Below are 12,475 nucleotides of genomic sequence, written 5' to 3' on the forward strand. Positions count from 1 at the left end.
TGCATGGGGACAACTTGATGGTACTCTGTATAAAATCCATGCAACGCTGCTTCAGCCAAGTCTTAACGTTGTTGAAGAAGAGACATCACCAAACTTGTACCATAGAATACTAGGCCACATGAGCGATAAGGACTGACGACTCTTGCAAAGAAGGAGTCCATTTCAATGGCAAAAGATGTTTCCCTGGATCCTTGTGAGTACTACCTATTTAGGAAACAACAGAGAGTTTCATTTAGCTCCACATGAAATAACTGCTCTGAGTTGCTGAGCCTTGTCCACTCCGACGTATGTGGACCCATTGAACTAGAATCTCTTGGTGGAAGCCGATATTTTGTGACATTCATTGAAGATGCATCGCAAAAGGTATGGGAATACTGTCTGAGGATGAAGGACCAAGTATTGGACCACTTAAAAGCTTTTCATGCAATGGTGGAAAGACAAACATGCAAGCAGTTGAAATGTCTCCGATCAGATAATGGAGGCAAGTACTATTCCCGTGAGTTCTCTACATATTGCATGGAACATGGTATCAGACATGAAAAGACTATTCCACGACCCCCACAATACAATGGTGTAGCAGAACGAATGAATTGCAACATTGTTAAGAAAGTTCAATGCATGCTTAGCATGACTAAACTCCTAAATCCATTCTGGGGTGAAGCTGTATTGACAGCTTGCTATCTAATAAAGAGGTCACCTTCCGTTCCACTGAATTTTGAAGTTCTAGAGAAGATATGGAGGGGTAAAGACATATCATATTCTTACTTGAGAGTATTTGGGTGTAAGGCATTTGCATATGTATCAAGTGAACCATGGAAGAAGTTGGACCTCAAATCGACTCCATGTATCTTCATTGGATATGGAGATGAAGAGTTTGGGTACATGCTATGGGACCCAGAACTCAAGAAGGTTATTAGAAGCAGAGATGTGGTTTTCTATGAAAACCAATATTACGATTTCAAGGCATCGATTAGCGAGCAAACAGGCTCCAAAGTTTCAGAAATAATATCTGAAAATATAAAAGATGTTTGCGCTTAAGAAGAGGATGAAGAAGTAGATTATGAAAATCAAGAAGGTGTTGAGTAGGGGGAGCTTCCACCCCTGGATAATTCAGATCCATTTCCAAAAGTTGCAAATGAAAGAGCTCAATTTCGACTATTCGAACGAGTTTGTGCTCCATCAAGAAGATATCAGACTGCAAACTACATTCTTTTTACGAGTGAGGGGGGTCATAGAGCTTTCAAGAAGCTCAATCTCATATTGACAAAGCAAATTGGCATAAGGCCATGGAAGAAGAAATGAATTCTTTGTAGAAGAATCAAACATATGAGTTGGTGAAAATACCTAAAGGAAAGAAAGCCTTGAAAAACATGTGGTTTTTCAAGTTGAAGAAAGACGGCAAGGGAAATACTATGAAGTATAAGGCGAGACTCGTTGTCAAAGGTTTCCAACAAAAAGAAGGAATCGACTTTGATGAAATCTTTTCACCTGCTGTGAAGATGATGTTTATTCGAGTTGTACTCGGATTAGTTGCCAGACTAAATCTTGAACTTGAGCAGATGGATGTGAAAACAGCCTTTCTCCATGGTGATTTGGATGAAGAAACATATATGGAGCAACCCGATGGCTTTAAAGTCCTAAAGAAAGAGCATCTTGCTTGCAAATTAAAGAAGAGCCTTTATGGACTTAAGCAAGCCCCAAGGCAGTGGTACAAGAAGTTTGATTCATTTATGATGAATCATGAGTACAAGAGAACCTTTGCAGACCACTGTGTCTATCTGAAGAAGTTTCCATATGGGAAATTTGTCATCCTTTTGCTCTACGTGGATGATATGTTGATAGTGGGTCAAGATGCAACGATGATTGACAACTTGAAGAAGGATCTATCTAAGTTCTTTGATATGAAAGACTTACGCCCAACACAACAATTATTGGGCATGCAAATTATGCGTGATATAAAATCAAGAAAATTGTTCTTATCACAAGAAGAGTATGTTGAACGTGTGATCAAAAGGTTCAACAGGGAAAATGCCAAGCCCATTGGCACGCCCTTGGCTAATCACTTCAAATTGAGTAAGAAAAATTCTCCATCTTCCGAGAAAGACAAAGCGGAGATGAAGGCAGTCCTCTATTACTCAACCGTAGGAAGTCTTATGTATGCAATGGTGTGTACAAGACTAGATATTGTTCATGTTGTTGGTGTTGTGAGTTGATATCTAGCTAATCCGGGAAAACAAGATTGGGAACCAGTCAAATGGATACTTCGATACCTGAAGGGTAGTTCGAAACCATGTTTATGCTACGGGGGAGCAAAGCCAATCGTGGAAGGTTATACAGATGTCGATATGGCAGGAGATCTTGATAATAGGAAATCTACATCAAGTTACATTTTCACTTTAGCAGGGGGAGCTATCTCGTGGCAATCCAAGTTACAGAAGTGTGTCGCATTATCAACAAAAGAAGCCAAATATATTGTTGCCGTTGAAGATGGGAGGAAGCTTATATGGATCAAACGGTTTCTTCAAGAATTAGGTTTTCCACAAGAAGAGTACATTATTCATTTCGATAGTCAGAGTGCTATAGACTTGAGTAAGAACTCGATGTACCATTCTCGCTCAAAACATATTGATATCCGTTATCACAGGGTTAGAGAAGCAATTGAGGGATGAGAATTGAAGTTGTTAAAGATCAACACCAACAACAATCATGTAGACATGTTGACAAAGGTGGTGACACAAGAGAAACACAAGCTATATGTTGACGTAGTTGGGATGAGGATTGCTGGACGGAGACTGGAGGGGGAGATTTGTTGTATTCCAGCCTCCAAAGCTACAGTAGACAACTTTGTTGACATAAAGAAACCTAGGGTAGCAAGTTCTTCCAACCCTATGATGAACATAGTTAATGAAGGAAACAAAAATGGTGGCTGCCAAGACTATAAATAGAGACTTCATTCTTCAGTTGTATGCATCCCAAAACACAGAGAATTAGATAGTATAACACTTAGAGTGAGAGTGTTAATGAGGGTTGGTTTTTTGTAATAGTTGAGTGTGAGAGTTGCTCCTCCTATTGTAATTCTATTTTAGTGTTTAATAGAAGAGTTTTCCAACCCCAACTGGTTTTGGAATTTATTTGTGGCAAGATAATCAGAAGTGAGAGAGAAGAAGATGGAAATGTAGCAAATACTTTGGGGTTCTTGCTCTCATCCCTCTAGACTTTCTCCTTCTTTTCTTTGGCAAAGTTTTAAATGATGTGGCACTCAACCTTTGTGACTAGGCAAATGTTTACCGGATGACCCGTTTAAATATTTGATAATGGCTTTTTAACACATAAAAATAGGTTTTATATCTTTAGAAGACCAAAAAATAACATCAGTGATCTTTTAAACCAAAACAAAGAAGTCCGTAGGGTATAAGTGATATTATCCCTTATTCTTTCGCTCTGTATAAGATGGTTAGTTATACAGTAGTCTTCAAATATACATCGATAGCATCGATAAATGCACCAGCACGACCATAAAATCTAGCAAATGATCCTTTGTCCCATGGTACGTTAAAAGGCTTTTCTTGTTACATTACCATAAGGGTCATGGGTTCTTTTGTTTGTGATGAATGTGAGAGACGATATGATCGTATAACCAGCATAAAATCCCCTTGAGATACCGACAATTCCACTAATAGCAATAATTTCCTCGTCCCAAGCAAATTTAACCTGAGAAGAATAAACAACAAAAAACGAAAGGAGAAGTGAACCAAAAAAGTAAACATTTCATTTAAAAAGTATACCAAATACGAAATTTTGTTGACATATACACTTAGTTAAGTCCTCACCTCAAAGACTACCTCTCCACCGGCCCTACCACTAGCCTTATCTAAAGTTTTCTCTTCTCCTCTCCACCGGTCCAAGCATATTTTGGGCCCGGGGCAAGAACAAAAAAGGGGCTCTTTGAAAAAAATTGTTCTTGAGCAACGGTATCAAATATTTTCTTTCTTTCTTGGATCGAGACTTTAAGTTTTGTTTAAAACATAGATTAAATTAATGATAGTTTAGGAGTGAATTATATTTTTCTGTTAAAAGAAATATTAAGTAAATATAAAAATTTTAAAAAATAAATAAATAAACTATCATCATGTTCTAAAATTGAGCCTCTTAAATAAAACTCAATTTATAAATTCTTCGTGTGTAGGATTCTTATAAAATTAGATAAATAATTAGCTTTTATTTCATAAAAAAATAAATAGTTTTGTTAATTTATAATTAGATTTTTGTGTAATATTAAAAAAATAATTTGAATAATTGAAGTGTGTAAACTATAAACTAACTGTTTACATTTGTGTGTAAACCTGCCGGCATCTGTGTAATGTCTAAAATAACTTGATATATACAAATTACAATAACATTTAATATTATAAATATAAAAAATCATACACATTGCCAGAATTGAACTCGGGACACACCTGATAGAGAATAATAGAGGAAGCGCCTTTTCCAATTGATCTACAATCATATTTGTTTAAAAATTAACACTGCTAATATATAATTATAACATAAATCCTTTTTAGAGGCCCCAATCAAACGATGGGCCCTAGGCTGTCGCCCAGCTTGCCCGCCCTCATGGGCCGGGCCATGAGAGAGTATATAAGATAACCATGATCGATTGTTATCGTCTTCAGACAATGATTTTTCTGGAGTCGGAAAGACCATTGGTTATCGGGAACGTCCTTGAGATTTCATTCCCCATTTTCCAACCCGTGTGAATCCGTCATATGAAGACTTCATGTAGACACCGATGCCATCAATAATGTTGTGTGCAAGACCATAAAATCCACCAAATTTTCCTTTTTCCCATAGTATATAGAAAGGGGTATCTGTTTTTCGACCAAACGGCCCACGTTTCGTATCGTTTGTAATAAACGTTAGTGACGAAATAGTTGTATGCCCTGATGTTAATACTTAAATTGTTCCCTTAATGCCAGTTAGCTCCTCATTCTCTTCAAACTTCTTCTGGAAAAGCACATAGTGGAATTTTGCCAAAAAGTAACATCTTTTAACTATTCATAATTGTAACAAGTAAATAAATGAGTCAACATGTATGTGTACGTTTGTTAAAAAATGAGTTACCTCACTCACTGTGCCTCCACCATTCCTACCACCAGCCTTTTCAGATGTGTACAAAATACCCTTGGATTCTGTAGTGAACGTGAGAGAGTATATATGATCACCATGATCGATAGTTATCTTCTTTAATTTATGATCTTTTTCAAGTATGAAATCCCAACAATTTTGGGAACCTCCATTAGATGTATTTCCCCAATATCCAACCCGAATTACTTCTGCAGTTTTGAGAGACACCTTGCAATACACCATACAAAAATGACAGGTGAGCTACGGACCATGATAAATAAAATAATCATTTGACGTATAATGTATATGCAAGTTGTTGTAATGTAACGAACTACTTATGTAAAGTTAAGCTTACTTGAATATTATATGCTTTTTCTAGTTCTTCAACAATGTGAGCCATTGTTGGACGTTCACTTCGATCAGGTTTCAAACATTGATATGCAATTGCTGAGAAGGTGTTAAGGGAACTCAACGTCATTTGCTTCCTCAATTCAGGAATAATGATCTCATCCAATTTGTTATCTATATACTTGCTTTTAGCCAAGACATCTAGAGACTCGGATCCTTTTCCATATGCTAGTCTTCCACACAATATTTCAAATAGCACCACCGGTAATAACAAAAGTGTGTTGTATATGTGCGGGTGCTATTTTAGATAATCCGAAATCTGATACTTTTGCTTCCCATTCCTTGTTCAGCAGAATGTTTCCACTCTTTATGTCTCGGTGTAGGACTCTATGTTGTTGCCCTACTTCGTCATGAAGATAATTTATGCCACGAGCAGCGCCAATGCTTATTTTAAGACGTTGCATCCATGTGAGGTCTGGGTTTTGTATATAATTGTCAAGGCTCCCTCTACTTTCATGTTCATAAACAAGTATTTTTTCGTCACCCTCTTCACAGAAACCAAGTAGAGAGACTAGGTTTTCGTGTGTATAACGTGAAAGGATTGAAATTTCTGTCATGAATTCACGTTTCCCTTGATCTGATTGAGGATCTAATCGCTTAACAGCGACCTCAATGAGCCTACCAAACAATGAGAGTTCGCCCTTATAGACACTCCCAAATCCACCCTTGGCAATGAAATTTTGTTTGTCGAAGTTTTTAGTGGCTACTATTATCTCCTCGAGTGGTATCTTTAAGTGTTGTGCAATTTCCATTAGTAACACAATATCTGTGAAAGGGTTAACAAACTATGAGAAAATTTTGATGTAGTATCCAATCTAAAGGTTTACAAAGAAAATATAATATCTTGAACCAATGATTTTATGTTACAACAGAAAGGGTTAACAATGCATCTATATATTGCTTTTAAAAATAAGATAAAATATAATAATAAACTACAAGTTTTTTCTGACGGAAAAATATATAATAAACAAATAAACTAATATAATTCTATAAAATACCAAGACTAAAATAGACGAAAAAATAACATATACTAACATCGCCCTGAATAGATGGTTTACGAGAAACTAAGTTGAGTATAAAACTTGGAACTCTAGGTTTGTCTTAATCGAGTCAAAGATCAGCATTGTCAGGAAGTGCCTACATGTATGTGGAGTCTGTTGGCTTAATTCACAATATGGGACAAAAATTCCCTGGGGCATTTTTTGGATACTTACGTTCCAGCTTTTGTGTTAGCTTAAGGAGTCTTTTTTATTAGTATAAATAGGTAACATATGTTAGACTTGGTTTTTTTTTTTTTGAAACAACAAACGATTCAACGGAAGCGTACAAGCAATATTTCAACGTGCATCCCGAGTTCAAGTTCCACATAAGCGGACAAATCCAACCCTCATAAGGATTTCCAGAGAAAATTAATTCCCCACATGCGGCACATATGTTAACTGTGTTTTTATCAAGAATTCTTCCTTATGCTAATAAAAAAGCTTGTAGATCAAGTAATTTTGTGTTATCTCCTTTTGTTTTCTCTTCCCATGTTCTGTCTCTTGGTCTTGTTTTTCATGGCACACGCCTACACCTTTTACACCAAGGTAAAGTGCAGGTTTTATAACAACCCTTAGATAACATATGGAATCAGAGCCTAGGGATCGTGAAGATGTAGAATGTCGGTTTCAAGAAAAGGTGTAACCCTTCATTACAAGGCAAACGCGGTAAGAACCGGGCTTTCTTTTAAAGGGGTTGTGATGTTATGATCAGAGGTTGAAGTCTTGAAAGCAGGTTCCATCCTTGATCAACGTGTTTCTGTGATAAAGGAAGATTAATTAACCAAAGGCATGGAAAAGACGAGCGTAATGAAATCAAAATTTTTAGCTTTGAGTTTGGTTCGTATTGCAGGCAATAAAAGATGCTAAAGGTGGTGGTGACCTTGTTTTCTTTTTCTATGAAAGAATCTCTTAAAATAGGTTTGAATAGCAAAGGTATGGTTGTCAAGACAAGTGATAATAAAGAAACAACACAAAGTTCTGGATGTGGCCGAGGAAAAGGTCGTAGATCCCGAAAAAATCGAGGTGGTAATGAAAATGTCCAACGGGATTCCATGTTACATGTTACAGGTGTTTTGTGAAAAATCAAAAGGGGTTGAGCAAGACAAGACTTTCGATGTGACAGAGGTGTCAGGTACCAAGGAAAGGTCGACAATCGAGATGGTTTGAAAAGAATGTGATGAAACATTGTTGTAAGTGAAGTGTGGGAAAACATGATTAAGGGGTAATCTATATGGTCGTGTTAATCAATTATTTATCAGGTCACTAGTACGGGTCAGTGTGTCACGGTTAGGTAGCTTACCAATCACGGGTCAGTGTCTTTTAGCGTTCATTATTTAGTGTTTGGTTAAGAAATTCCAAGTAACGGGTTAAATGTTGCTTGGATTGATCTTGTTAAAGGCAACGTGGTCATTAATAACAAGAAAAGTAAGGTTTGAAGAGATGAGAAGTATGTTAGTAGTGAAGAAGGTGATGAATTCTGAATTAGGGGGAAATTGTTGGCTTAATTCAGAATCAGGGACCCAGGTGCATTGTTTGGAAACTTACCATATTTCCACATTTTTTGTTAGTTTACGGAGTCTTTTTTATTAGAGCATCCACAATGGAGAGTTTAATGGAAAAGTTGAATGAGGTGCCATGCCTACTTGTCATTCAATGAATTTGGAGTTCAATGGTCATTGAACTCTTCAATGGGAAAAAGGAAAGTATTTAAATCCTTAAATAAATATTTTTTAACATGTTCCATTGAACTTGTAGAGTTTAATGCATTGTGGGATAAAAATGAATAGAGTTGTATGAAATAGTGAATGATGATGTGGCACTCCATTGAACACTATAGAGTTCAATGCATTGTGGATGCCTTTAGTATAAATACGGAACATATGGTAGACTAATAAAGTATTCATCCTTCTATTACTAATAAAGCTTGTAGATCAAGTAATTTCGTGTTCTCTCCTTTTGTTTTTCTCTTCACATGTTCTGTCAATTGTTCTTATTTTTCCTGTTACACCTCTACACCTTGTGCACCAAGGTAAAGTGTAGGTTTTATAACATCCATATGATAACATGGAGATTGGTATGCAGAACATGTGAGCTATCAAAATACCAAAAATTAATATTGTCAAGATGAAACAAATCATTGATATGAAATTTTATATTAAATGAAAACACTGAGCATACAATGTAATTAGAAGATGAAATGGTTAAAAATATCATTAACCAATGGTCTTAGGAAAATGTCCCTAAATTGCATAAGAGTACAAGCCTTACAAGTCATGCGTAGGAAGGAAGGATGGCTTAAGCTAGCCGGAAAAAGACAGAATTGTAGTTGCATAGAAGTGAGCCTATGCACCTTTAAGTGATGTCCCAGAGCAAGAAAAGGAAGCATGTTTGTGGAAAACTTTATATCTGTACACGAGTATGGTTGATGTTTTTATTGCTAGAAAGAGGAACGTAATTGGTAAAAGGTTTGGTTTTGTGAAGTTTGTTGGGGTAAAATATATATAAAACATTGTCAAGACTTAATGGAATTTGGTTGGGTTCCTTCAGAATGAGATCAATTTCCGCTAGATATAGAAGAAAGAATAACGAAACTATGAGAATCGAAAGCAAATGACAAAGTGTGGTGGTTAGGCAGGAGAAACTCAAGAGTGTAGACTTGTAGTGTTAAAGAATGATGAACCGATAAGGGCTGAGTTGACATAAGCATAAATAGTCAAAGGAAAAAAAAAAGGCAAGGAACAAACTTCAACCAAGTTGAAAATTGGAATAGTAGGGGAGGAGGCTGAACAACTTGTAATGAACATAATCTCCTTTATGTCTATGAAAGAATGTTTGCAAAGATCTCTTATCAATGAACTAAAACCTACAAGCTAATGAAATATATATTTGGAATATAGATCGGAGCCGAAAGCTTTGGAAAATGTAAAAATCTCCTATATTTGAGAACTATGCATCCGGATCGAATTTGATAACTCATTGGTAGTTGCTGAGTTTCTTCAAAACTCAAGGGATATATGGCAAAATTGTTTCTCAAAACTATGCAGATAGACCCAAGATTTTAGGCAAAGAACATATTAGCGTTCTTAACAATATGTGTTCTACCATTCTGTGTTTGGTCCGTAAAAGATTTCTCTAAAATAGCGAGAGTAGGGGTCATTGTTTATGAAGGGTGTACAGATAATAAGCATATAGATGTTGGTAGAGTGTGAATATTGACTAATCATCGGTTGGATCAAGGAATTAGTTTCAATTCCGATTAATGGTTGCCTTCACAACATCTTGGTGATTGAAAACCACAAAGGTCTACCATGTTAGGCCAAAAAAAATTCTTGTTGGATGGTTTGGAGGTAATATTTAAAAACACAACATTGTCTAGCGATTAAACATGGATGGAATTCCGGTCTCCAAGAACAGAAATGGTCGGGTAAGCTGGGGACGTGAATGTATTGCTACAGAGTTTCATTTAAGGAGAGAAAGCAAAGGAGGCGGGAGGATTGGAAAAAAAATCATTGCTCATAACTTTATTTATTGGAAGGAAGAGGAGAGAAAAGAAAGGAAGATTTACATTAATCTTCCATAGAAATTGTCCTAAATGGGAAGAAATCAAAGAGAAAGGAAAAGAAGATCATTCATTTTCTTTTCTTTTCGTTAATGAACTCGGTAGTGGAGCGTTGACATCAATTTCCCAATGAAATTCAAACTTATAATATTTAGACGGGTAAAAGTGGTCTATTCAAGTCAAAAGAAGAGCTCAATATTTTTGAGCCAATTATTCAAATGCATAATAATAATGATGATCCTATATCCAACTTCCAGACTAAATTATATATTAATGTGAATCGTCTGCTCTGTTGAACCTTTCGGCTGCCTTGGTTGAGGTTAGACTCACTGATGCAACTGATTTTTGGAAATGGAGGGGGTGTAGTTCTATGTGTCCTCTATGAGGTATTTTCGGTTGCCAAGGTGGATCGTAATGAAAATGGGAGGAGCTTTATTTGGATAATTGGATGCCCTTAAAATCAATTGTTTTGTTTGGAGGGTATTATTAATTCGAGTGTAGGTTGCTTGAAATCTTATCAAGCGACGGTTACCTTACCTTCCACCTTGTGCATTTTGTGCAAGTCTAAGAATGAGCAAGTGAATCATCTTTTCTTTGGCTGCCATTTTTCTACTTGCATATGTATGTGGTTTGGATCCTGGAGCAACTTCATTGAGGCTTCCCCAACCAAAACCGAGAAACCGAAACCAAACCCAAACCGTTGGGTTTGGGTTTAAATTTTTAAAAATTGAAAAATGGGTTATGGGTTCGGTTTTAGTACTTAAAACCGACCCATAGGAACCAACCCAACCCATTCAGTAGAACCCGCCTTAAAACGGACCTGGCTTATATATTTTTATAAAATAGAAACTATATATACCATTTGAAGTTTGTTGTTTGTTAAACTTGATTGCTATAAACTTTTAGCAACATACTTTTAATATTGTAATTGGTGTTTTTTAGGTTTTTTAATCTAGGTTGTTAATTTTGTTTTAGTTTTTAAGTCATAAATATTTGCTAAAAATGGGTTACAACCCGAAACCCATCGCGTTAAACCCAAAACACAAAACCCATGGGTTGAACCCAAAACCGATGAAACCGGCCCACAAACTCAGAAACCAAAACCAACTTAAAACCGAACCCAACAGGTTCTTAAGCCCAGATACCGAAATTTATTGGATGGGTTCGGTTTTACCCTAAAACCGACCCAACCCGACCATGCTCATCCTTAAGAAGATGTGAGTATTTATAATGTTGAAGAGAGCTATAATTTAGAAAGAAAAAAAAAATATAAACCCTAACCTCTCTCAATAGCTAGTTGAGAAGTAAATGTCAAATTGCCAACTAAATTTTCATCCGAAAACCATATTCATTCATGTGTGCCTACAAAATTTGTGGTTGTTGAGAGGAAGTGTTTGTCGTGGCATTAGATGTCACAATGGATGCTACCTACATCATGGTCATCAACACTAGGCATGTAAACCGGACGTGAACCAAAAAACCGAAAACCGAAAAACTGAAAACTAAGAATAGAAAATTGGGTCGAATACCACTAACCAGTTCCAGTTCGGTTCTACTAAGGAATATGTTATCTAAGAAGGTGTTTAGAACCAAACCAACCGCACCCGAAACGCCTAAAACCAAATACGTTGTAAACTAAGAATCAAGAACCAGACCAAATATTACACGGACAATCCAAATTTAAAAAAATAAATAAATAAGGACCAAATACAAAGACTACACCAAACTATAGAAATCATTCATGTAATTTACTCTTAAATTCATGAAACTAGATCACGATAAGCAAGAATACTTATTTTATTTATATTATCATATCATTTCAAAGACATGATATCACAATTAGCATGCTTATAAACCAACAATTTATCAGAAAAACAAATAAATTTAACCTCTTAAAAGATACTTTAAATACAGTAATTTACTGAACGGCTTACACTGATAGGTGTTTGCGGAACTCTGATAGCGGTAAACTAAAATAAAATAAGATGATAAAGACGAAAATTTAATCATATATGATTAGGTATTAAATATCTGACCGGTTGATCGGAGAAACACCACCTCAGTACCTCACAAACTAAATATGGGTGTAGAATTTGCGGCACCTGAAGCTAACTTTCTCACCCGTATTGCTGCAACGATAAAGCTTATGCCAATGTATTAAGCATATGTTATTTACAAAAGACGTGTACCAGTGACGGAAGGGAAATTGTAAATTATTATATATCAACCAATGGCTTCTTTATTAGCAATATTTAATTAAAAATAAAAATTCTACTATCATCTTTTAATTATAACTTATTAAGTATTAACAACTTGGAATTAGAAAGTCAACCGTAAACCGCGT

The 12,475-nt window shown here is 36.0% G+C and overlaps 1 protein-coding gene and 1 pseudogene across 1 annotated transcript; both read right to left on the reverse strand.

The window, feature by feature from the left end:
- Positions 1-3,406: 3,406 nt before the first annotated feature.
- Positions 3,407-12,252, reverse strand: LOC145090251 (uncharacterized). The gene is made up of 4 exons (XM_079028554.1): positions 12,168-12,252; positions 5,480-6,298; positions 5,122-5,352; positions 3,407-5,004 (listed from the first exon to the last, which is right to left on the reverse strand). Exons 2-4 carry the CDS (start codon positions 5,600-5,602, stop codon positions 4,954-4,956), a joined length of 405 nt encoding a protein of 134 aa, XP_078884680.1. The 5' UTR covers positions 5,603-6,298; positions 12,168-12,252; the 3' UTR covers positions 3,407-4,953.
- LOC145089075 (putative serine/threonine-protein kinase PBL22 pseudogene) lies at positions 5,721-6,284 on the reverse strand (annotated as a pseudogene).
- Positions 12,253-12,475: the final 223 nt, after the last annotated feature.

Source organism: Lactuca serriola, chromosome 2, assembly GCF_051521515.1.
Source record: "Lactuca serriola cultivar US96UC23 chromosome 2, Lser_US96UC23_V15, whole genome shotgun sequence".
NCBI classification, from domain to species: domain Eukaryota; kingdom Viridiplantae; phylum Streptophyta; class Magnoliopsida; order Asterales; family Asteraceae; genus Lactuca; species Lactuca serriola.

What these genes read in the sequence shown, in the direction of transcription:
- LOC145090251 (XM_079028554.1), bottom strand. Translation starts at nt 5,602, where the DNA reads ATGACGTTGAGTTCCCTTAACACCTTCTCAGCAATTGCATATCAATGT. An exon ending in AAAAAGCATATAATATTCAA is followed by an intron (nt 5,353 to 5,479) that starts GTAAGCTTAACT and finishes GTGTATTGCAAG; the next exon opens with GTGTCTCTCAAAACTGCAGA. An exon ending in GTGGAGGCACAGTGAGTGAG is followed by an intron (nt 5,005 to 5,121) that starts GTAACTCATTTT and finishes GTGCTTTTCCAG; the next exon opens with AAGAAGTTTGAAGAGAATGA.